Consider the following 22,252-nt stretch of genomic DNA (forward strand, 5'->3'; position numbering starts at 1 on the left):
ACATAACACGCGGATTTGAACAATAAAGTGTTCAATTTGGTGGCATCTCCTACTGGATGAAATTTTATCTCTCTTTTTTTAATGTATATGTGTGTGAGAGAGAGGTCAGTGGAGGGACTGAGGCCTCATCCGGTGGTTCTAGGAGAGTACTCCAGGCTCTGTGCTTGGAAGAGTGACTGAGGGAGACCTTGGAAGCAGGGGGAGCCGCTTAAAAATGAAGCGCTTCCCCCCACCTCTGCTACCTCTCTGGTCTCTGAGGAGTTCTGGACCTTGGGAAAGGTTGTGTGTGTGTGTGTGTGTGTGTGTGTGTGTGTGGTTTTTGGGTCACACCCGGCAGTGCTCAGGGGTTACTCCTGGCTCCATGCTCAGAAATTGCTCCTGGCAGGCACAGGGGACCATATGGGACACTGGGATTCGAACCGATGACCTCCTGCATGAAAGGCAAATGCCTTACCTCCGTGCTATCTCTCCAGCCCCGGGAAAGGTTTTTTTTTTTTTTTTTTTTTTTAACTTTATTGATTGATTGATTTTTGGGCCACATCCAGCTGTGCTCAGGGGTCTCTCCTGGCTCTGCACTCAGAAATCGCCCCTGGCAGTCTGGGGACCATTTGGGATGCCGAGAATCGAGAATCGAACCCTCCCAGGTCTGCTGCATCCAAGGCAAATGCCCTACCACTGTGCTATCTCTCTGGCCTCAATTGGGAAAAGTTTTTTAAGACGGATTTTCCCCATGTTGACCTTGGTGGGTTCAAGTTGGAGGTGTGAGCCCTAAATTATGTTTTCTTCGCCTTGAAGAGGAAAGACACCCGCCAATGCCAGGCTGCACTGGATGGTAACTTGGGTGCCTGGCACTGCCCCATGATGAAACCCACGGCTGAAGCCTCATCCCCCACCCTTTCTCCCTAGGTAACTTGACCTTACCTGCAAGACCCCGCCCATTCCTGAGAGGGGTCTTGGAAAAGGTAGATAAAGCCTTTGACCCAGGGGATTTGGGCCTTTTTTGGGTCTTTGCCCTTTTGGTCTTTGACCAGCATGGAGGTCAAAGGGAAGATGGCTGAAAGGAGTTAAGATGCAGGGCTAGCTAAGAATGACTGAATGCTTAAAAGGTTATGATACAGGCCACACATGTGGTAGATAGGGCATGAATAAAGTTGATGCTTCCTGATGCCTGTCTCTGGATGAGTGATTCCGCCGTTCACCTAAACCTGGGACCCGCCAGCTGAATGGGGATTGCGGAGCCACGTGGCCTGGAATGGCAGAAAAAAATCCCTCTCTCCATCCTTCTCAATCCAGCAACCATTATTAATTATTTAATGCTACACATGGCCTTTTGTCTCCCCGTTCCGGCCTGCTGCCCCAGGCCTCTCTATTGTAGGAGTTCAAAGTTCCTGACTTTGAATCATTTGCTTCTCAAGACTCATGTGTTTTCTTTCTTCTTTCTCCACCTCTCTAGAATGTTTCACACGTTTAAAGAATGGTTTTGGCTGGAAAGATTCTGGCTGCCTCCGACGATAAAGTGGTCAGACCTCGAGGACCATGATGGAGTCACCTTCGCGAAGCCCTCCCACTTGTACATAACCATCCCTTACGCCTTCGTCTTGCTGATTATCAGACATTTCTTTGAAAAGTAAGTCGGTGTTTCTGTGTACACCCCAACCACCCATCCGGTTCCCCTTTTTAGCCCCAACCCTACCTCCCTAGAGTCCTGGCGAGGTCCTTCAAGAATCCACTGACCCAAGCCTCCCCATCTCTCTCCTCCAAGCTTTAGCTTGGCTTAAAGGGAAGTGGGGACAGAGAGGTCAGAAGTCAGACAACTGACGTGTCTATTCCAACAACCCAGGATTCCCATTCCTTTGTCCCCTACAGGTGCCCAGAGGTGGTGTCAGAAGTGGGGCTGACCCAGCCAGCGGCTTGCCTGTGTGTGCTGAGTTTGAGCACTAGTTCAAGAGTCCCCTGAATACTGCCAGGAGCAAGCACAGAGATGAGGGTAGACCCCCCAAGCACTCTAGGCTTTGCCCCCTCCAAGAAAACATGATAGGGGTGCAAAACCTTAAATACCTATATGGAAACCCAAAAATGGCCTTTTAGGGCCACGTTTCAGGGAGGACAGAGAAACAGCACACAGTGTGTGTGTGGGGGGGTAGGGTGGGCTCTGGCCTTGCACTTGGCCAACCCACATTTGATTCCCAGCATCCCATAGAGTTCCCTGAGTTCACCAGGAATAACCCCTAATTGCAAATTCAGGAGTCACCCTTGAGTGATGCCAGGTGTAGCCTCAAAACCTGAAAGAAAGAAAGAAAGAAAGAAAGAAAGAAAGAAAGAAAGAAAGAAAGAAAGAAAGAAAGAAGGAAGGAAGGAAGGAAGGAAGGAAGGAAGGAAGGAAGGAAGGAAGGAAGGAAGGAAGGAAATAAGGAAGGAAGGAAGGAAGGAAGGAAGGGAGAGAGGGAGGGAGGGAGGGAGGGAGGGAGAGAGGGAGGGAGGGAGGGAGGGAGAGAAGGAGGGAGTAGGGAAGGAGGGAGGGAAGGAGAGAGGGGAAGTGAGGGAGGATAGAAGGGAAGGAAGAAGGAAAAGGGGAAAGAAGGAAAGAGGGAGAAAATAAGGAAGGAAGGAGAGAGGGAGAAATGGAAAAAGAAAGAGGGAAAGCGAGAAGGAGGGAAGGAAGAAAGAAAAAGGTGAGGGGATATAAAAGGAAAGAAGCAGGAAGGAAGGAAAGGAGGAAAGTAAGGAAGGAGGAAAAGGGAAGGAGGAAAGAAGGAAGGAAGAAAAGAAAGAGGAAGGAGGAAGGGAAGGAGATAAGAAAGGAAGGAGTGAGGGAAAGAAAGAAGGATGAAAGGAAGTAGTAAAGGAAGAAAGGATGTAAGGAAAGGAGGGAAGGAAGGAAAGAAGGAAGGAAGGAAGGAAGAAGGGATGGAAAGAAAGAAGGAAGGGGGAGGAAAAAAGAATGAAAGGAAGGAGTGAAGGAAGAATGGATGGAAGGAAAAATGGAGGGAAGAAATGAACAAAGGAGGGAGTGAAGGGAGGAAGGAGGGAAGGAAGAAGGGATAAAAGGAAAGGAGAGGGGAGGGAATAAAGAATGGGAAAAGAAGGGAAGGAAAGGAAGGAAGAAGGGGAGGGAAGGAAGGAAGGGAGGGAGGAAGGAAGAAAGGAAGGGAGGGAGGGATGAGAGAGGGAGGGAGGGAGGAAAGGAGGGAGGGAGGGAAGGTGCAAAGAAGGGAGGGAGGGAGGGAGGGTGGGAAGAAGGGAGGGAGGGAAGGAAGGAAGGGAGGGGAAAGAAGGAAGGAAGAGGAAGGAAGGAAGGAAGAAGGAAGGAGGCAAGGAAGGAAAAGGAAGGAGGGAAGGAAGGAAGGGAGGGAGGGAGGGAGGGAGGGAGGGAGGGAGGGAGGGAGGGAGGGAGGGAAGGTCGAAGGAAGGAGGAAGGCAGGCAAGTCGGCCAGCCAAATTTCCGCTGTTATATAGCTTAAGGTTTACTGAAGGATGCTTACCAGCTCTTTATTGCAAAGAGTATGTAAATCAAAGCAAAACTAAAAATCAACTTGCTTTCTCAGAAAAGCAAACTTTCCTCTTTCTTCATTTCATTTAAACAAATTCTGTCTCCAGCATTTTCATGAAAACTGTACAAGCGTTGAGATAACAGGAGAGAAATGCTCATCTATGATCTCTGTTGTTGTCTCCATTTAAAAAAAAACTAGCCCGTTAATTTTTCAGGAGTAAAAGACTGTTTTAATGTTAAAAGCTGGAAAAACTTGAACTGAAACTCTGAAAACACCCCTTTGTCTGAGCCCCGACAGAGCAGGCCATGTGTTCAGGCCAGTTTCAGGGCTTCATATCTCAGGGTGAGTCCGTCAGGGTGGTTCGGTTTCATGGATTCTCTGAAAGTCTTTTGAACCAATAACAATTTCCCTGGAGTCACAGAAACGTGCTTTTGTTCTAGAGAGGGAGAGAAATCTCCTCCTCGGCCCCTGAAATCCAGCTGAGAATGTTTCCTATGTTCTTTCTCTGCTGGATTTCGCTCACTCTGGATTTTGCTGACGTGTTTGGAATTGCCCAAGAATGTGCCAGAGTCGCTGCCCTGCCCCTCTGCGAAGTGTCCTGCCACCCCAAAACATGTCTTTTGTCCCCTCTGCTGTCACCTTCTTTGATGAGACTCAAACACCCTATATTCTTGTGCTTGGTTATGTTCCTACTCATGTTTTCTCACTGGACAGGTCCACTTCCAGTATTTGTTTAGGACCCTAAACCCTAAGGTGGGGGCTGGAGAGATAGCATGGAGGTAGGGCGTTTGCCCTGTATGCAGAAGGACCACTTGAATCCCGGCATCCCATATGGTCCCCAAGCCTGCCAGGAGCGATTTCTGAGTGTAGAGCCAGGAGGAACCCTTGAGCACTGCCGGGTGTGACCAAATCCTCTCCTCCCCAAAAAAAACCACCAAGGTAGAGCCGGAGAGATAGCACAGTGGTAGGGTGTTTGCCTTGCATGAGGCAGACCCTGGAGGGACCCAGTTTGATTCCCGGCATCTCATGCGGTCCCCCCAGCCTGCCAGATATTGCTGACTAGCTCTCGGGGTCCATTGAATTAGAGAACTTCTTGAGTCCTCTTGAGGAGAGTGGATGCACAGGCAGCGAAATGGGAAGCAATGTGAGCATACAATGTATGTGGAGAAACAGCGTTCTAAGTTTAATGTCTAGGACAGGCATATGAGAGGTGAATTGCCAGTCACAGATATGAAAAGGATGCTCACAATTGCAAAGCACAGCTTAACAATAAAACAACACATCAGACTAGGGTGATCAGCAGTAAGAATCCTGAGTTACAAAGGAGAAGGTTCATTTTAACATCGCAAAAGCAGTTCCTGGCAAGCGAGCCTCAGGTGTAAAATAAGGGATTGGTGAGAAGTGGGAATTCTGTAGGAATTCTGTCAAGTTTCTACTCTCAGAGGATGGGTTTCCATTGTTTTAGAGTTCGAAATGAAGGAGAGAGCTAAGTCTACAAAGATGAAATTCTTAATTTCTGGGAAAAGTACAATAGCCCCAAATCCGCATCCCGGCCAAATCCTTTTGAATCCCAGAAGTAGAAACTGCAAGGGCAATTTTAAAAACAGAGAGAGAAAAAATATTGTCTTTGATTTGGTGCTGAAAATTTCCAGGCAAAGAGAATTTAGTTGAGGCTTATTTTGGCCTTTAAATAAGCACAGCAGAAGGGAGAATTAATTTTAGACCAAATATATGTGAAGGAAAGATAATGTCAATATCATAACATGGATCTCAAAAATATCTTTATGGCGGGGCCAGAGGTAGAGATTTGCCTTGCATGCAGGAGGATGGTGGTTCGAATCCTGGCATCCCATATGGTCCCCTGAGCCTGCCAGGAGCGATTTCTCAGTGTAGAGCCAGGAGGAACCCCTGAGCACTGTCTGGTGTAAACCAAAAACCAAAACAAACAAAAAAAAAAACAACAAAAAACTCTATGGGGTTGCACCAACTCTCCACGCAGCAGTGAGGCTTCCACAGCAAGTCTTTCGGAGAAGTCCCTTGTGGGTATTTGAATAGCCATTCACACTAAGAGTATGAGCCCCTAGCGGGCCTTCTGTCCTTCCCTCTCATAGAATTATAGAAATTCCTATAAATGATGCAACAGCCAGGGGCAATTTCTGAGTGCAGAGCCAGGTGTAACTCTTGAGCATCAGTGGGTTTGGCCCAAAAACCAGTCAACCAAGCAAGCAAGCAATAAATAAAGTTAAAAAATGTAAAAAAGCCCGAAGGCATCTTGGTCCCCAGGGCCATATATGTATGTGCTCTCCAGGGCTAACCTGGCTTCTCAGAGGGCTCCAGAGCACTTGACGTTGCTCGTTCATTGTCCTTCCTAACCTGTCATCTTTCTCGGTTCTTTTGGAGAGAGAAGGAAGGAAGGGGAGAGAGAGAAGAAAGAGAGAGGAGAGAGGCCAGAACCACAGCACAGTGCGTAAAGCATTATTGACTGGCTCAGGGTTGATCCTTGGCATCAGCAGGGCCTCCTAAACCCTGCCAGAAGTGATTCCTGAGTGCAGAGCCAGGAGTGAGCCCTGAGCACCGCTGGGTGTGGCCTCCCCCAGCAAACAAATAACAAAAATGGGGGGTAAGAAGAAAAAAGGGACTGGAGCGATAGCTGTCCCCCCACCCCCAACTGTCTACTTCTGCCTTGAATACCACCAGACTGCCTGATGGGGAGGGGTGGGGTGTCCAAAGGGGCCTATCCAGGGAGCATGTCCAGCTCCAATTACCGGTACAAGAGGTTGACATATATATTAACAGTTGGGCTTGCTTTTTTGTTTTGGGTTTGTTTTGTTTTATTTTTTCTTTTCTTTTCTTTTTTTTTGGACCTCACCCAACAGTGCTCAGGGGTTACTCCTGGCTCTGCGCTCAGAAATTGCTTCTGGCAGGCTCGGGTGACCATATGGGATGCCAAGAATCCAACTCAGGTCCATCCCGGGTCGGCCACGTGCAAGGCAATGCCCTACCCACTGTGCTATCCTTCTGGCCCCAGTTTGGTGCTCCAGAAGGTGCTTCCTGAGTTCTTGTGGACCCCGATGAGCAGTGAGGGAGGGGGCACTACAGGTCCAGTCTGTGCTCCTGGGTGTGGACTTTTGATTCCAACATCCAGGTCCTGGAACCAGGGGCACAGCACCTCCTGAAGAGATGGGACTGTGGAAAGCAGTAGGCAGCCTGATTTGGGTCCCTGGTACCAATATCTGTGTCCTCAGAGCCCTGACAGGAGTGATCTTTGAGCACCACTGGGTGTGGCCCCAAACAAACAACATCAAATGGTGTCCAGGCCTGGTCCATTCCATGAACCTACAGTGCCTGGTGTGTGTCCTGCCTCAGAGATCGACCGACTAGCAGAAACAGTGCAGAAATAGTGAACTTTATTTAAATGGCTTTGCCTCTAAAAGGAGGGTCGAGGGCCAGAGTGACAGCACAGTGGAGAGTGCATTTGCTTTGCATACAGCTGACCCAGGTTCCATCCCCAGCATCCCATAGGGTCCCGAGCCAGGACTGAGCCCTGAGTCTAGAGCCAGGAGTAACCCCTGAGCACTGCTGAGTGTGGCCCCCCTTCCAAAAAATGAGTTTTCATCCCATAGTTGAAACACACACACAACGACAATAACAACAACCCAGCGATCACTAGAAAGTGACATATGGGCCCGGAGAGATAGCACAGCGGCGTTTGCCTTGCAAGCAGCCAATCCAGGACCAAAGGTGGTTGGTTCGAATCCCGGCGTCCCATAGGGTCCCCCTCCCCCCCCCCCCCCCCCCCCCCCCGTGCTTCCCCGTGCTTGCCAGGAGCTATTTCTGAGCAGACAGCCAGGAGTGAACCCTGAGCAATGCTGGGTGTGGCCCAAAAACCAAAAAAAAAAAAAAAAAAAAAGAAAGTGACATATATTGAAAATCTAGAGACAATCCCACTGAAGGAGTGAATTTAGGATAGAATAAAAAGACAAAAGTGATACCAGGCAGAAAGAAGCCAGATTGTGGGCTGGAGAAGCAGCAGTGGGGAGGGTGTTTACCTTGCACACACGGCCAGCCCCAGGTTCCCCTAGGGTCCCCTGAGCCCACTTGGATGGATTCCTGATGAGCGCAGAGTCAGGAGTAACCCCTGAGCGCCACTAGGTGTGGCCCAAAACAAAAAGACCTTTTATTTGCAACGTCTCTGACTCTGATCTCATTGAAAAGACAAGCACGCACAGCAGTGTTGGAGGCAAAACTGGGGAGGGGCGCAAGGTCATTGGGGTGTTCCTTTACTGCTAGAATTATTGCGACTTTCATTTTTATCAAGGAAACTTTGATTTTTACTTATTTTAAAAAACTTTATTGATTGATTGGTTGGTTTTTGGGCCACACTCAGTGACACTCAGGGGTTACTCCTGGCTCTGCACTCAAAAATCGACCATGGCAGGCGGGGGGGGGGGGGCGCGGGGGGGGGGGTGCCCATATGGGATGCCGGGGAACCAGGTTCCTGCCAGGTCGGCCATATGCAAGGCAAATGCCCTACTGCTGTGCTATCTCTCTGGCCCCGAGGAAACTTTGATTTTTTTGTTTTTTGTTTTTTGTTTTGGGGCCACACCCGGGGTTGCTCAGGGGTCACTCCTGGCTGTCTGCTCAGAAATAGCTCCTGGCAGGCACGGGGGACCATATGGGACACCGGGATTCGAACCAACCACCTTTGGTCCTGGATCAGCTGCTTGCAAGGCAAACGCCGCTGTTATATCTCTCCGGGCCCGGAAACCTTGATTTTTAAAAGTTAGCAGCTATACCTCTCTATAGTGAACCAAGAGGAGAGATTTCAAATTTACTACCTGGAATAGCCTAGAAGAACAAACCAAATGCCAAATGGACAGAAATTAGGAAGTTATTATACTTATTGTTTGCGTAGAAAACTCCCGGAAAACACTAGATGTCTCCCAAAAATGCTTTCGTGAGAAACTTTGGCAGGGCCTGGACACAGAACAGGCTTATGGTTGGTGGGAATAGATCCCTGGGCAGGCAGCTTGCTAGCTTGCCACAAACTGGAACAGGCCAGGATGGAACCGTGGTACAGTCAGGAGCAGGACTTTGCACATAACCAACCCAGGTTCGATTCCCGGCATCCCATAGTTTGGGATTGAGCACAGTCAGGAGGAATTTCTGAGCACAGAGCCAGGAGTAACCCCTGAACATCGCCAGGTATGCTGCCCCCCCAAAAAAAAAAACACCCTGAAATGGGTCCCTTGGGCCTTCTCCACACCCCTTTCTGGATCTTTCCCCAGAATTAGGTTTTACATTAGAACGTCAAATGGGTGGGGAGGGCTGGAGTCATAGCACAGCGGGAGGGCATTTGTCTTGCAGGCAGCTGACCTGGGGCAGACCAGAGTTCAATTTCTGACATCACCATATGGTCCCCCCAGCCTGCTAGGGGTGATTTCTGAGTGCAGAGCCAGGAGTAACCTCTGTGCCTCCCCCCAAAAAATAACATCAAATAGGAATTTGTATTCATTTCTCTCTTATAGCGAATAAGAAAACTTTTAACAACAAAACTACTTTTTTGAATCTCAAGAACAGAGTTCTGAAGGCTGGTGGAGCTTAATTTCTGGCCTTCCATCTTGCCTAGAAATGTCTGCAGAGGGGCTGGGAATCGGCAGATTGGCTCCAGGATGAATACTTTTTGCCTTTTGCTCGCATGAGGCCCTGGGTTTGATCCCCAGAAACTGCCGACTTGGAATCATTCTATCAAGTGATTTTATACTGGTGGGAGAAGGACTTTCCCCAAGTTTCTGCTGGTCTCTGGAGCACCCCTGCTCTCCCTGGCCTGCTGCTATCACAGAGTGGGGAGTGGGAGACTCAGCTGGGGTCCTCTGTGGGGGGATCCTTCCTGCTCGCCTCCAGCTGCCCCTTTCCGCAGGTTCATCGCAGTGCCTCTGGCCAGGACTTTAGGCATCAAGGAGCGGCGGAGAACCATCGCGTCCCATGCGGCCTTGGAGAGTTTCTTCTGCCACCGCTCCAGGCGGCCCAATGCAGTGAGTGCTAGGGCCAGCTTTCTTCTGGGAAAAATCTCCCTCCTCTTTCTCCTCCTCTTCTTCCTCCTCTTCCTCCACTTCTCTTTCTACCTTTTTGTCCCTCTTTTGTTTTTGGGCCACACCTGGTGACGCTCCTGGCTATGCACTCAGAAATCGCTTCTAGCTTGGGGGGACCATATGGAACATGGGGGATGGAACCGCAGTCCCTCCTAGGCTAGAGCGAGAAAGGCAAACGCTTTACGCTTTACGCCCTGCGCCACCTGTGTGGCCCCTTTTCTCTCTCTCTTTTGCTCCCTCCTCTCCCTCCACTTTCCTCTCCATCCTCCCCTCCCTTTTTCTCTCCCCCCTCCTCTCCTCTCACTCTCCTTTCCATCCTTTCCAGTCTCCTCTCCCTCGTCACACAGCCTCCCCAGCCCCAAACCCAGACAGGTCTTCTGGGCCTGGGTAGCCATGCAGTGCCCCACACTCACAATTGCACCCAGACAGCTGCAGGTGGGGTGGGTGGGGTGGCGTTGGGTAGGATGGGGGCTGCCAGGGAAACCATCCACACTGCCTTGAGCCCCTAAAACTGAGTTTCCCCCAACTCATATGAGTCTTGCCAGGAAACAAAAACACAAGGCTCAGTGACCCCCAGTGGTCCCTGGGAGTTTTCGGAGCCTGGGCTGGGTGCTGGGCTGGGTGTTCTGGGTAGTGCCCAGCTCAGCTGGGCAGGGCTGCAGGGACGTGGCGTGAGGGCATGTGGGATCACCCTGTCCCAATGGATTAGGAATAGGGGGGACCTCTCCTGGCAATCTCAGCCAGTCAGTTCAGTGCCATGGTCTGAAACTGCTCAGGGGTAACCTCTGGTTCGCCCGCAGATGCCCGGAAATCCTCAGTGCCAGGGATCGAACCTGGGTTGGATGCTGACTCACAGCAGACCTTCTGAGGGCGCCTGGGCTCCTGCTCTTTCCTTCGGGCTCAGGGGCTTGTGTTGGTGGGGCCTGGGTCCACTGGGGGTGAGGAATGCACAAGGGTTCACCCCTGGCAGCACCCTCAGCCTAGGAGGCTCCTTTGGCTGACAAACTGCAGGTGCTCCCCGGCCCCCAGACTCCATGTCCGGAACCAGGATGGTGAGAGCAGGAAGGAGCCCAGAGCCCTCTGTGAGGCGCCTAGAGAGTCAGGTCATGGTGACCCAGTGTCAGGAGGTGGCAAGATGTGGCATGCTGGCATCGAAGCCCATGGAACATTCTGGAGAAGAACGTAGCGGGTAGACCATAGAGGACCATAGGGGTAGTGGCAATGAGTGTGGCTGGGCACTTTCCAGGTGCAGGTGGCCTCCCTCCCATCCTGGGGTGGCAGCGGTGGCATCTGGGCATTTCTGAGGCAGGCGCCACCGAGATAGGCCCAATAATGAGTCTAGGGAAGGGAATGAAGTCGCTCATCGAGATTCGTGTGTGTGTGTGTGTGTGTGTGTGTGTGTGTGTGTTTCCAGAAGCCAGAGTCCCTTTCTTAGAGCTGAGCCGCTGTCGCTGGTCCCCATGGAACCCCCCTTTTGGCCCCTTCGCAGGCTGATGTCTATGGGCTGGCCAAGAAGAGCCAGCTGACGGAGCGCCAGGTGCAGCAATGGTTCCGAAGCCGGCGGAACCTGGACCGGCCGTGCAGAATGCAGAAGTTCCAGGAGGCCTGGTGAGAAGGGCCCTGGGGACCCCCGGAGAAGGGCCAAGAGTGCCTGTGTGGGGCAGCCCTGCTCGCTTCCCGAGCACTGTGCTGCGGGTAGTCCCAGACCTGGGCCAGGTGTGACCCGGAAACAAACCAAAGAGAAGCCTCAAGGCCCTTGAAAAGCTGACCAGGCAGGAAAAGAAAACATGCATCAAGTGGGGGGGGCAGGGAGGCTGAGCCCCAGAGTCTGTGGGGCTACCCCCGCTGAGATTCTACCGACCGGCATAGGGGGTCCTTGGCTGCCTGCCCTGGGGTCCCTCCAGTAGTTCTTGGCTCCAGACACCCTCAGGATCACAACTAGGGAGACTCTTGGTCTCAGCTGCACCCCAAAATGCAGCGCATGTGAGGCCAGCTGCACTCTCTTTCTTTCTGCCCCCTAGCCCATCATCTCCCATGTCTGACGCCCATGGGTGTTTGTGGATCTTTCTGAGGATCACCCGTGACTTGTGATTTTCTCTTGGTGACAGTCATGGCTGTCAGGGATGTTTCTTGGAGTCAGAAGCCCCCAGTACCTCCCCGGCTCAGAATCCGGGAGGTGGGGGTAGGGGTGTGTCGCATTCATCATTCATTATAAAGTCCTAGTATTGCATGGATGGACGGTGAGGCCTATCTCGGCGCGTCCTGGCACCTGCAGCCCTTACAGCCTGTTGGGTCTGTAGGTATCAGGGCGATGGCGAGGAAATGACCCACAGCAATCAGATGAAGTTTTAGGAGCCATCCAGCTTTATTAAAGCCCTAACCGCCATGTGTGGCTTGTAAGCTGAGCTTTATCCAGCAGCCTCCATCAGCTGCCCTGCATCCCTCCAGCGTCTCCTCCTCTCTGCCTTCTGTGCCTTCCTTTCCGCTGCTTCCCTTGCTGAGTCTCTCCTTCGCCCCTCCCTCCCCCAGCCACTTTCATTACCATCCAGGTAAGATTAGCATTTGGGTGTCTGGCGAGGTGGCACTAGAGGTTTGGTGTCTGCCTTGCCAGCGCTAGCCTAGGACGAACAGCGGTTCGATCCCCGGCGTCCCATATGGTCCCCCAAACCGGGAGCAACTTCTGAGCGCATAGCCAGGAGGAACCCCTGAGCATCACCGGGTATAGCCCCCCACCCCCCGAAAACACACACACACACACACACACACAAAGACTAGTATTTGGCTTTGGGGAGAGGTAACGGGATGGAGGTGGCCCTCAGGGGCCTGTCTGCACGTATCTGTGGAGTGCTCTTCACCACGGTGCTCTGCCGCCCAGGCTTCCATCTCTGAGGCACAGACTTCTCTCTCCTCCTTGGCTGCTGGACTACGTTGAGCGGTGTTCGGGGCTCTCTCTCCCCGCCTTGTCCTGGAGTTGTTTCTGGTGCAGAGACCAAACTGGGTCCTTTAGGCCTTGAAGCCATCTCGGCAGCCCAGCAACTGTACTGTTGCTTCAGTGATTGTTAGATACAGTAGCAGCGTCACAGCCATAAACATCGCCACCACCATCAACACCCCGCCACGTCACCATCACAGCCATCATTCTCATCACCAACACCACCATGGCACTGTCACCATCACCACCACCATTGCCATCACCAACACCGTCACCACCATCACCACCATCATCATCACCAACACCACTACCACCAACACAACCATCACAACCATTGTCACCACCACCACCACCACCACCACCACTGTCATCGCCGCCAGCTCCCACTCCTGGCAGGCCCATGGGGACTTCCTCACGCAGCATCCTTGCCCCCTGCATGGGCGTTGACGTGTGGTTCCCACTCACAGTTGAAGGTGCCAGGGCCTAGAAGCCTCCCCCAGCCTGGATGGCAGAGAGCCTGGAAGGAAGGAGGGCAGGACGGGGCGGGCCGTCTGTCCATCGCACCATCACCGGCACTGACTCTTCCCTGTCTCCACAGCTGGCGGTTCACCTTCTACTTCCTGCTCACCATTGCTGGCGTTGTGTTTCTCTACGACGTGAGTGGCTTTCCCTCTCGGGGTTCACCCTCACCCCCTCTCGTTTCAGGATGGGCTTCCCCAGAGTCTGGAAACCTTCTGCCAACTTTCGCATGTGCTGAGTCAGCTAATGGCTTTTTGGTTTGGGGGCCACACCAGACAGTGCTCAGGGGTCCCTCAGGAGGGGGCTTTGAGGCCTCGGAGTTGAGCCGGAACCTCCTGCGTGTCCACAGCAAGTGCCTTTCCCCCGTCCTGTCCTGCAACATTAGTCTTTCTGTTTGTTTGTTTGCTTGGGGGCCACCCCCACCAGTGCTCAGAGGTTATTCCTGGTTCTATACTCTGGGGTCATTCCTGATGGTGCTTGGGGCAACCCTAAAGAATTCTGGGAATTGAACTCGGATCAGTGATGTAGCAGGCAAAAACCCTCCCTACTGTGCCTTACTCTGTCCCCTGAAAATTTAAGTCTTCAAGCAGACTCCAACCCACTTTCATGCCTGCGCCCTAAGCTGACCTACTGCTGACTGCCCACCTTGGGACCCATGCACAGGGCTGTATAGGACAGATAGTAGAGGAGCCTGGCACTGGCCTTGCATGTGGCCACCCTAGTTCCACCCCCAGTACTACATAGAGTTCCAGATACCACCAGGAGTGACCCCTGATCACAGAGCCTGGAATTGCTGCTGAGTTCTAATATGGGCCCCCAAATCCACACCAATTTTAAAATCAAAGGAAATAAAATTGCCCATCAGAAATCAGATCTGGTGGGGCAGGAGCAATAGAGAGCACAGCAGGGAGTGTGCTGGCGTTGCACAGAGTCAACTTGGGTTCAGTTCCTCATAGGGTCCCCTGAGCAATGTCAAGGAGTGATTCCTGAGTGCAGAGCCAGGGGTAATCTCTGAGTGCTGCAGGGTGAGGCACAAAAGCAAAAGAAAAAAAAAAGGAAGGAAGAAAGAAGAAAGGAGGGAGGGAGGAAGGAGTTAAAGATGGAAGGGAGGTATGGGAGGTATGTAGGAAGGAAGGAGGGAAGGAAGGTATGTAGGAAAAGAGGAGGGAAGGAAGGAAGGAAGGAAGGAAGGATGAATGGAGAGAGAGGAAGGAGAAAGGGAAGGAGGGAGGAAGAAAAGAAGGAAGGCGACCTCTCTCTGCCTCCTTCCTTCTTGGTGGAGCATTTACCTAACACTGAGAGCTTTTCCTCCCAGACTCACTCTCAGAAGTAGTAGTGTTACCCTTGCCAGGGTGTGGCCCAGCACAGTGGACGTTACCTGGCATGTGTGTGTGCAGAGCTGCCAGAATTGGGGGCACCTTGGGTGTCTTGTCCGGGAGCAGGTGGCCTGTCTGCAGGGGAGAGGCAGGTGGAGACCTGGGCGTAAGAACAGGGGGTCTGTCCGCATCTTTACCACTGTTCCAAGACCCTTTTCTTGTGCTCGTTCCTGCAGAAACCGTGGGTGTACGACCTGTGGGAGATGTGGAATGGCTACCCCCGCCAGGTGAGTGCCAGGCCCTCCAAGAGCTCCCCAGTTCTGTCAATCTCTGCCCTTAAGCTGTCCAGCCCCCCCTCCCTCTTCGCCTTCTTCTGCCATCCAGCCCATCTGGTTCCTCCTGTTGGCTGGGCCGCGCCTCTGTCTCATGAATACTTGGACACGAGGACAGTGGATCTTGGTGCTATGTTGGTTAATGAAGGGGAACTGGGGCACCCTCGAATACCCCGAGCACCATCCCCTCTCCCCTCTGCTTTGCTTTCTCTCACTTGGAAGGCACAGTTCAGTTTCTTGCCTTGGTTCTTGCCTTCTGTTCACCATTCAGTTCTGAGAGATCTCATCCTTGTGGAAATACCCCCTGTTGGTTCGGATCCGCACCCCTGGACCCGCAGCATCTGAAACTGTGGAGCGTCCTTGCCTCTTTCCCCAAAGTTCCTGGGAGGATCCATTTTCTCTGAATCGCCTATATTTTTGTTGTTGTTATTGTTTTTGTTTTGGGGTCACACCTGGCAGTGCTCAGGGGTTACTCCTGGCTCTGCATTCAGAAATTACTCCTGGCAGGCTCGGGGGACCATATGAGATGCTGGGATTTGAACCACTGTCTGTCCGTCCTAGATAGGCTGCATGCAAGGCAAATGCCTCACTGCCCCACCACTCTGCGATCTCTCCAGCCCCAGGGGTGGGTTTTTATGCCCTCCCCCAAATCTTCTACATTGCCTTGGTGTTAAGTGAGATGCATTTCCCAGTGTTTCTGGAGACTTTTATTTATTTATTTATTTATTTATTTATTTATTTATTTATTATTTTTGGGTTTGGGGGCTATACCTGGCAGCACTCAGGGATTCCTCCTGGCTCTGTGCTCAGAAATCGCTCCTGGCAGGCTCGGGGGACCATATGGGAGGCCGGGATTCGTACCACCATCCACCCTGGGTCAGCTTTGTGTAAGGCAAATGCCCTACTACTGTGCTATCTCTCCGGCACCTCTGAGTCTCCTGCCTGAGGATCACTGTCTTCCAATACAGGATTGCATTATTTGGGGGCCTCAGCAGTGTCATTAAGAAAGAAATCTGTGCTCAAGAGCAGAGAGGGCATTTGCCCTACATGCAAGCTACCGGGCCTCAGGAAAATAGCCTCTACCTTCCACAGACCCTTGCTTTTATACATGAGAATCAGACACCACCTAGGGTGTCAGGCCACACACACCCTAGGGTAGGGCACAATCACCGATCAGGGTAGGATCAGTAACATAATAATCCCATGGAAATGTTCACATACACAACACATAGGATCCTCTGAACCTGCCAGGAGGAATTTCTGAGCACAGAGCCAGGAATAGCCCTGAGCCCCCAAAACCTGAAAACAAATAAACAACAAAATTCGTCCTCAGTCGTGCCTGCTGCATTAACTTTGAGGCAGAGCACTCGGCATTGTTTGAGAACCCTTCTGAGAGAGAGGAGAGAGAGAGAAGAGAGCGAGAGAAAGAGAGAGGAGACAGAGAGGGGACAGAAAGAGAGAGGAGATAGATAGATAGATAGATAGATAGATAGATAGATAGATAGATAGATAGATAGATATAGATTGATAGATAGATTAAAGATAGATAGATAGAGACAGATAGATAGATGATTAATAGATAGATCGATTATAGATAGAGATAGATAGATGATAAATAGATAGATTAGATAGATAGATAGATAGATAGATAGATAGATAGATAGATAGATAGATAGATAGATAGATAGATAGATAGATGGATGGATGGATGGATGGATGGATGGATGGATGGATGGATGGATGGATGGATGGATGGATAGATAGATGATAGATAGATAGATAGATAGATCGATAGATCGATCAGACCTTTGAGCTGACCTGTGACACTGCTCCTGTCTGCCCAGGCCTTGCTCCCCTCCCAATACTGGTACTACGTCCTGGAGATGAGCTTCTACTGGTCTCTCTTGTTCAGGCTCGGCAGAGATGTCAAGAGGAAGGTACGTATCTTGGCTGCAAAGCGCCTTTATCCCACCGTCTCCCGAAAATTCCCATAACCCCAGTTCTCGATGGTGGCATCAGGGCAGGTCTTGCCCATGCTGTGGCATCCAAGTGTCTGTCTTAGCACGTGGCTGGGCGCCCTGGGTAGGATCTCTGGTGAGACTGATAGTTGAACATGGTGCAAGAAACCACTCTTGTTGCTGAGTTATAGTGTGTGTTTGTGTTTGATTTTTTTCTTGGTTATGGGGCCACACCTGGCAGTGCTCCGGAATCACTCCTGACAGGTTTGAGGAACCGTATGGGATGTTGGAATTGAATCAAGGGTGTGTGTGTGTGTGTGTGTGTGTGTGTACACAATGGCAGTCACCTCAGTGCTGGCTCTCTGCTCCTGTTTTTAAGTCCTGCACAGCTGACCTGGCTTCACCCATGACCCCCATCCCCACCCCCGAGTCTCTGCTCCACTGTAGCCATGCCCCCTTAGCCGTGATGGACCCACCCTAGGGTCTCTCTTGCCCTTCACGCTGAGTTAGGCTGCGACAGCTCTGGTTTCCCAGAGCCATGCCGTTTATTTTGTCGTTTCCTTTTGTTTATGTTTTTGTATTTTTGGCTTTTGGGTCACACTCGGCAGTGCTCAGGGGTTATTTCTGGCTCTGCACTTAGAAATCACTCCTGGTGGGCTCAGGGAATAATATGGGATGCCGGGATTCGAACCACCGTCCTTCCAGGTTGGCAGCGTGCGAGGCAAACACCTACTGCTATGCTATCTCTCCGGCCCTGCTGTTCCCTTTTGGAACCAGCTGGGAAGTAAACTCACAGGGCCTGTGTGTCTGTGGGGTGCATGTGTGCGTGTGTTTGTGCATTCGTCCAGCGGGACGCTGGCCACCAAGGAGACCACCTGGCTTGTCAGGCCTTCGCCATCTGCCCGGTGCTGCTTCAGCTGTTCCTTCCCTCAGCTGAAAGTGTGCGCACCTTGCCAGCCAAGAGAGTTTGGGGGCCAGTCACTGGCGCTGTCCTCTGGGCACAGTCCCTGCGCTGACCGCTGATCACACGTGCCCTATAGGATTTCCTGGCACACGTCATCCACCACCTGGCCGCCATTAGCCTGATGAGCTTCTCGTGGTGTGCAAACTACATCCGCAGCGGCACCCTCGTTATGATCGTGCATGATGTGGCCGACGTCTGGCTGGAGGTGAGCAGGGACGGGAGGCAGCACCTCCATCCACAGCGCTGGGTCCCCCAGCCCCTCAGGAGGCAAGGTCGGAGGGGAAGGAAGCCATGTCCATCCTTCCAGGGCTCCCAAGGGGACAGTCCCAGCAGCTCAGGGATGCTCCCTGGTGGTGCTCCAGGTCCTCAGTGCCAGACACTGGACCCCAGTTGGTTGATACCAGTCAGTTGCCTTACGCCTGTACCATTTCTCCTGTCCCAAATGCTACATTTTGTGGGGCCAGAGAGATAGCACAGTGGTAGGACATTTGCCTTGCACTGGGCCGACCTGGGACGGACCTGGGTTTAATCCTCAGCATCCCATATGATCCCCCGATTGCCAGGCGCGATTTCTGAGTGCAGAGCCTGGAGGAACTCCTGAGCAGCGGCAGTGCTGGGTGTGACCCCAAAACTGAAACAAAACTGAAAATGCAAATGCTACATGTTTTGGTAGGGGAGCACACTCGACAGTATTTAGGGGCTCTGTGCTCAGGGGTCATTCCTGGCCATGCTTGAAGGACCCTACAGGGTGCCAGGGATCCAATGTAGGTCGGCCTTGTGCAAGGCAAGCACCCTCCCCGCTGTGCTATCTCTCTGGTCCCTAATATATATGTTTTTATGAGATTTATTGCGTTTGGGTTCTGCGCCTTCACTATCTTGTACGCTAATGCCAGCGCAGAATCCCCACTGCAGTGTGAACCTCGAGGAAGGAGATTGTGTGTTTTGGGAAGTTTCCAGAGACAGGGACATGGAACCACACAGCATGGGAGGAACCAGGGCAGCAGTGGGTGGGGGCTGTTGGTTTCCCATGTGCTGCAAGCCTCCATGTGGCCCTGAACTTAGAGCCAAACTTCCCAGCACCTCCAGCCCCTCACTCAACAGTGCTCGCTCCCACTGTATCTGGGGGTCTGGGGCTGTCTTTGCCCCAGTGATCAGTGTGAGGTGCTGCCCAGAGGAGTGGGTGCCCATGCTGGGGTGGGGTCTCTACAGGCTGGGCCAAGGGGAGCTCGAGGTGACAGGCTGGAATCTGAAGGTTTTCAGAATTCCCACCTCATTCAAGATGGAGGACTTTCACCCCAAGGCTCCCTGGCCTCACCGCCCTTTCCATGCAGCAAGGGCCACGCCTGTGACACTGAGTGTCCTGTGCTCTCTAGGGCATGACACCCCCCAGGGGCAGCTCTGCACAGATGCAAGGATTCCCCTCTCCAGGGCCCGAGAGATAGCACAGCCATAGGGAGTTTGCCGGTTCAATCCCTGGCATCCCATAAGGGATTCAGCCCCACAATCATATAGAGCGCAGAGAATTGAAGACAGATTGATGGGGCTGAATTTCCATCAGGTTGGGTCGCCATCTTCTTGCTCACAGAGTACTGGTGAACTCAGATCTGTGGCCACACGAGGTCTCTATCCTGGACGATTCTTTTGGTTAGGGCAAGAGCCCCTTGGGGTGGGCGGTTGCCTTGCACATGGCAGGCCCAGGTTAGATCCCACTGAGCCTTACCGGGGGTGACCCCTGAGTGCAGAGCTGGGAGTGAGCCCCAGCCCTGCCCCACACCCACGGTGCCCTGGCCTTCCACAGTCGGCGAAGATGTTCTCCTACGCGGGCTGGAAGCAGACATGCAACGTGCTCTTCTTCATCTTTTCTGCCGTCTTCTTCCTCAGCCGCCTTGTGGTCTTCCCTTTCTGGTGAGTGGGGGCTGAGGACCGGGAAGCCTTTGGGGAAACTGAGGCAAACCAGGACGGGAGCATGGAGGTGGGGGCAGGAGCCAGCCATAAAAGGGGGTATGGGTGCCCCTGTAAACCCACCACACAGCTCTCAGGAGTCAGGGAGCCTCTTATCCTTCAGAGAGAGGGCGAGCCTCTTTGTCGGCCACAGGAGGGGGGACGGTGCTGCTTCTTGAGGGGAAATGTTGGGGCTCAGCAGGAGCCCCCTTGGCCCACCCGGTCCCTGGAATTGGTCTTTCCACTTGGGCTTACTAAGGAGGCAAGTGTCATGCCGAAGTGGTTGCTGTGAGCCCGGAGGAGACTGGGGGGTCACTCAGGTGTTGAGGCCCAGTGCTCATGTGTCTGGGAGCTTGAGTGGGAGCATTCCAACAGCATGTGCGGGAGCATGTCTAGAGCGTGTCTGCTGCGTGTGCAGGGTGTGTCCAAGCATATGGGTGTGCGGCTCTGTGTTGCGTGTACACGCGTTACCGTGTGTGGCCGCGCCTGTGGGGTGTGCAGCGTGTGAGGGAGGCGTGGCCCTGTGCAGGAGTGTGTGTCAGCGTGACGAGTGTGGCCGTGTGCGGGGCGCGTGGCCTCCCCGGGCGTGGACGTGAGCTGCCGTCCTCCGCAGGCTCCTGCACTCGACGCTGATCGTGCCCCTCTACTACCTTCGGCCCTTCTTCTCCTACATCTTCCTCAACCTGCAGCTGCTGCTTCTGCAGATGTTGCATCTCTACTGGGGCTACTTCATCCTCAGGATGCTCAAACGCTGTATCTTCATGAAGGTGAGGGGGGGCTCGGCCAGCAGAGGGAGACGGGGAGGGGCATGGATGTATAGAGGAGGCGGGAAGGGCCTGAGCGTCTTGCGTCTCGGCAGCTGTAATGGGGACAAAATCCTTCCCGAGAAGAAAGCCTGTAACGGAATACTATTGAAAAAAATGATCTCCACACACAAGTATGTGGGATCAACACATCTTCTGGCAGGAGTGCGACAAGTTTAATCTTTAAGCAGGGGGTTTTATAAGGTTTTATAAAGCCAGTTGTAGGTACAGGGACGAAAGTTTACCATCACAAAGCAAAGTTTCACGGTAGACAATGCTTAAGCTATGGGCCTGAGCCGTAAGAAGTCTGAGTTACGAAAGGGAAGGTCACAGCCCAAGGCAGCTCTTTGCGAGCTAACTTCAAATGCAAAATAAGGTATATTAAGAAATAGAAAAATAATCTAGGAACATGGTCTTTGCTGGGATGAGCTCTATTGTTTTAGAGGTCAAGTGAAAGAAAGCAAAATCCAGTAAGGTGTAGTTCCCCTTTTCTGGGAAGACTCAGTAGCCCAGCATCTGCATTCTGGCTTTGCCCTTGACTATCAGACACTGAGGCTGCAAGGACGTATTTGAAAAAGAAAAAAATTTTGTCTTTTGATGTTAGTGCTAAATGTTATCCAAAAAAGCGGTTCTCTTAGGAATCTTTGGTGTGGGATTTCTGAAAAGAATTAGATGGAGGCCAATTTTTGCCTGAGATTTTACAAAGGAGCGATAGCCAAATAATGACATAAAATGTAATACCAAGCATGGACTTATCTCTTTGGGAATTTCTCAACTATCCACGCAGGGGAAGGGGCATCCACAGCGGGCCTTTGGAGGAACCCCGTGGGGCTATTTCAGCTCTCCACACCAGGGAAATCTAGGGATACATCTGGTGTGCTGAGTTCCCCTAAAATGGAGATGTTTATGCATGTCCTGGCACTCAGTCCATGCTGCTCCCCCCAGCTTTCCCCCATACACACAGTGGCATGGCGAGTGACGGCTGCATGCCTCAGTTTCTTTTCCTCATCAGACCATTCTTTATTACAGTCTTTTTTGTTTTGTTTTGTTTTTTTGGGGCCACACTTGTTTGATGCTCAGGGGTTACTCCTTGCTATGAGCTCAGAAATCGCTCCTGGCTTGGGGGGACCATATGGGACACCAGGAGATCGAACTGCGGTCCTTCCTTGGCTAGCGCTTGCAAGGCAGACACCTTACCTCGAGCGCTACCTCACTGGCCCCAGACCATTTGCTCTCTGTTCAAAGTGACCACTCAACCCGCCACCTCCACCCCCCCACCCCCGCCCCCTGCAGTCCCTCCACTTTCAGGCTTTTAGGCCCACTGAGGTTTGTCCACCAGGCTTCGAGACTGGAGGTTTGAATACTGGGGTCTCTGAGAGAGCTGCACCCCGAAACAGGGCCTCTGGGGAGCTCAGTCCATGCATTCATTCATTCTCTTCTTTGCACAGAGCTTGCAGGACGTGAGAAGTGATGATGAGAATGACGAGAATGATGATGAGGAGGAGGAAGAGGAGGAAGAGGAAGAGGAGGAAGCAGTCAAGGGAGAAACTGCCAACAGCAGAAAGAGAGACTGCTTGAAGAATGGCCTGGGGGCCAGCAGGGACATTATACCTAACGGCCAGCAGGATCACTAGCCTGAGATTCTGGGTCCGAGTGCTGCCGAGAACTGTTGGTGGAGGGAAGGATGTACCCCTCAGCCCTTCCTGTGTGCCTGCCGCACCCCCAAACAGCTGGGTCCTGCCCATCCCCATCCCACTTGGACCCCCCCCCCTTCCCCATCCCTCCCATACGTATTTAATGAAACTCTGTGTTCTAATGTTAAATATTAGCCTGGCTGAGATCTGACCGCTGATTCTGGGGTTATCTCACCAGCCATCCCTGCCCAGGTGGTACCCCACTTTAAG

General features: G+C 52.2%; 1 protein-coding gene across 1 annotated transcript; it reads left to right on the forward strand.

Moving 5' to 3' along the window:
* Positions 1 to 1,454: 1,454 nt before the first annotated feature.
* On the forward strand, positions 1,455 to 21,982 carry CERS3 (ceramide synthase 3). The gene is made up of 10 exons (XM_049782703.1): positions 1,455 to 1,627; positions 9,412 to 9,526; positions 11,073 to 11,191; positions 13,114 to 13,171; positions 14,587 to 14,637; positions 16,527 to 16,619; positions 17,681 to 17,809; positions 19,403 to 19,509; positions 20,159 to 20,312; positions 21,797 to 21,982. The coding sequence occupies exons 1-10, from the start codon at positions 1,455 to 1,457 to the stop codon at positions 21,980 to 21,982; spliced, it is 1,185 nt and encodes a 394-aa protein (XP_049638660.1).
* The last annotated feature ends 270 nt before the right edge of the window (positions 21,983 to 22,252 follow it).

The sequence above is a fragment of the Suncus etruscus genome, chromosome 11 (genome assembly GCF_024139225.1).
Source record: "Suncus etruscus isolate mSunEtr1 chromosome 11, mSunEtr1.pri.cur, whole genome shotgun sequence".
In the NCBI taxonomy this organism is placed as follows: Eukaryota; Metazoa; Chordata; class Mammalia; order Eulipotyphla; family Soricidae; genus Suncus; species Suncus etruscus.

Bases quoted from the DNA above. Each gene is read 5' to 3' on its own strand.
- CERS3 (XM_049782703.1), top strand. From the start codon at position 1,455: ATGTTTCACACGTTTAAAGAATGGTTTTGGCTGGAAAGATTCTGGCTG. The intron at 11,192-13,113 runs GTGAGAAGGGCC...CTGTCTCCACAG, and splicing joins CAGAAGTTCCAGGAGGCCTG to CTGGCGGTTCACCTTCTACT. The intron at 20,313-21,796 runs GTGAGGGGGGGC...TTCTTTGCACAG, and splicing joins AACGCTGTATCTTCATGAAG to AGCTTGCAGGACGTGAGAAG.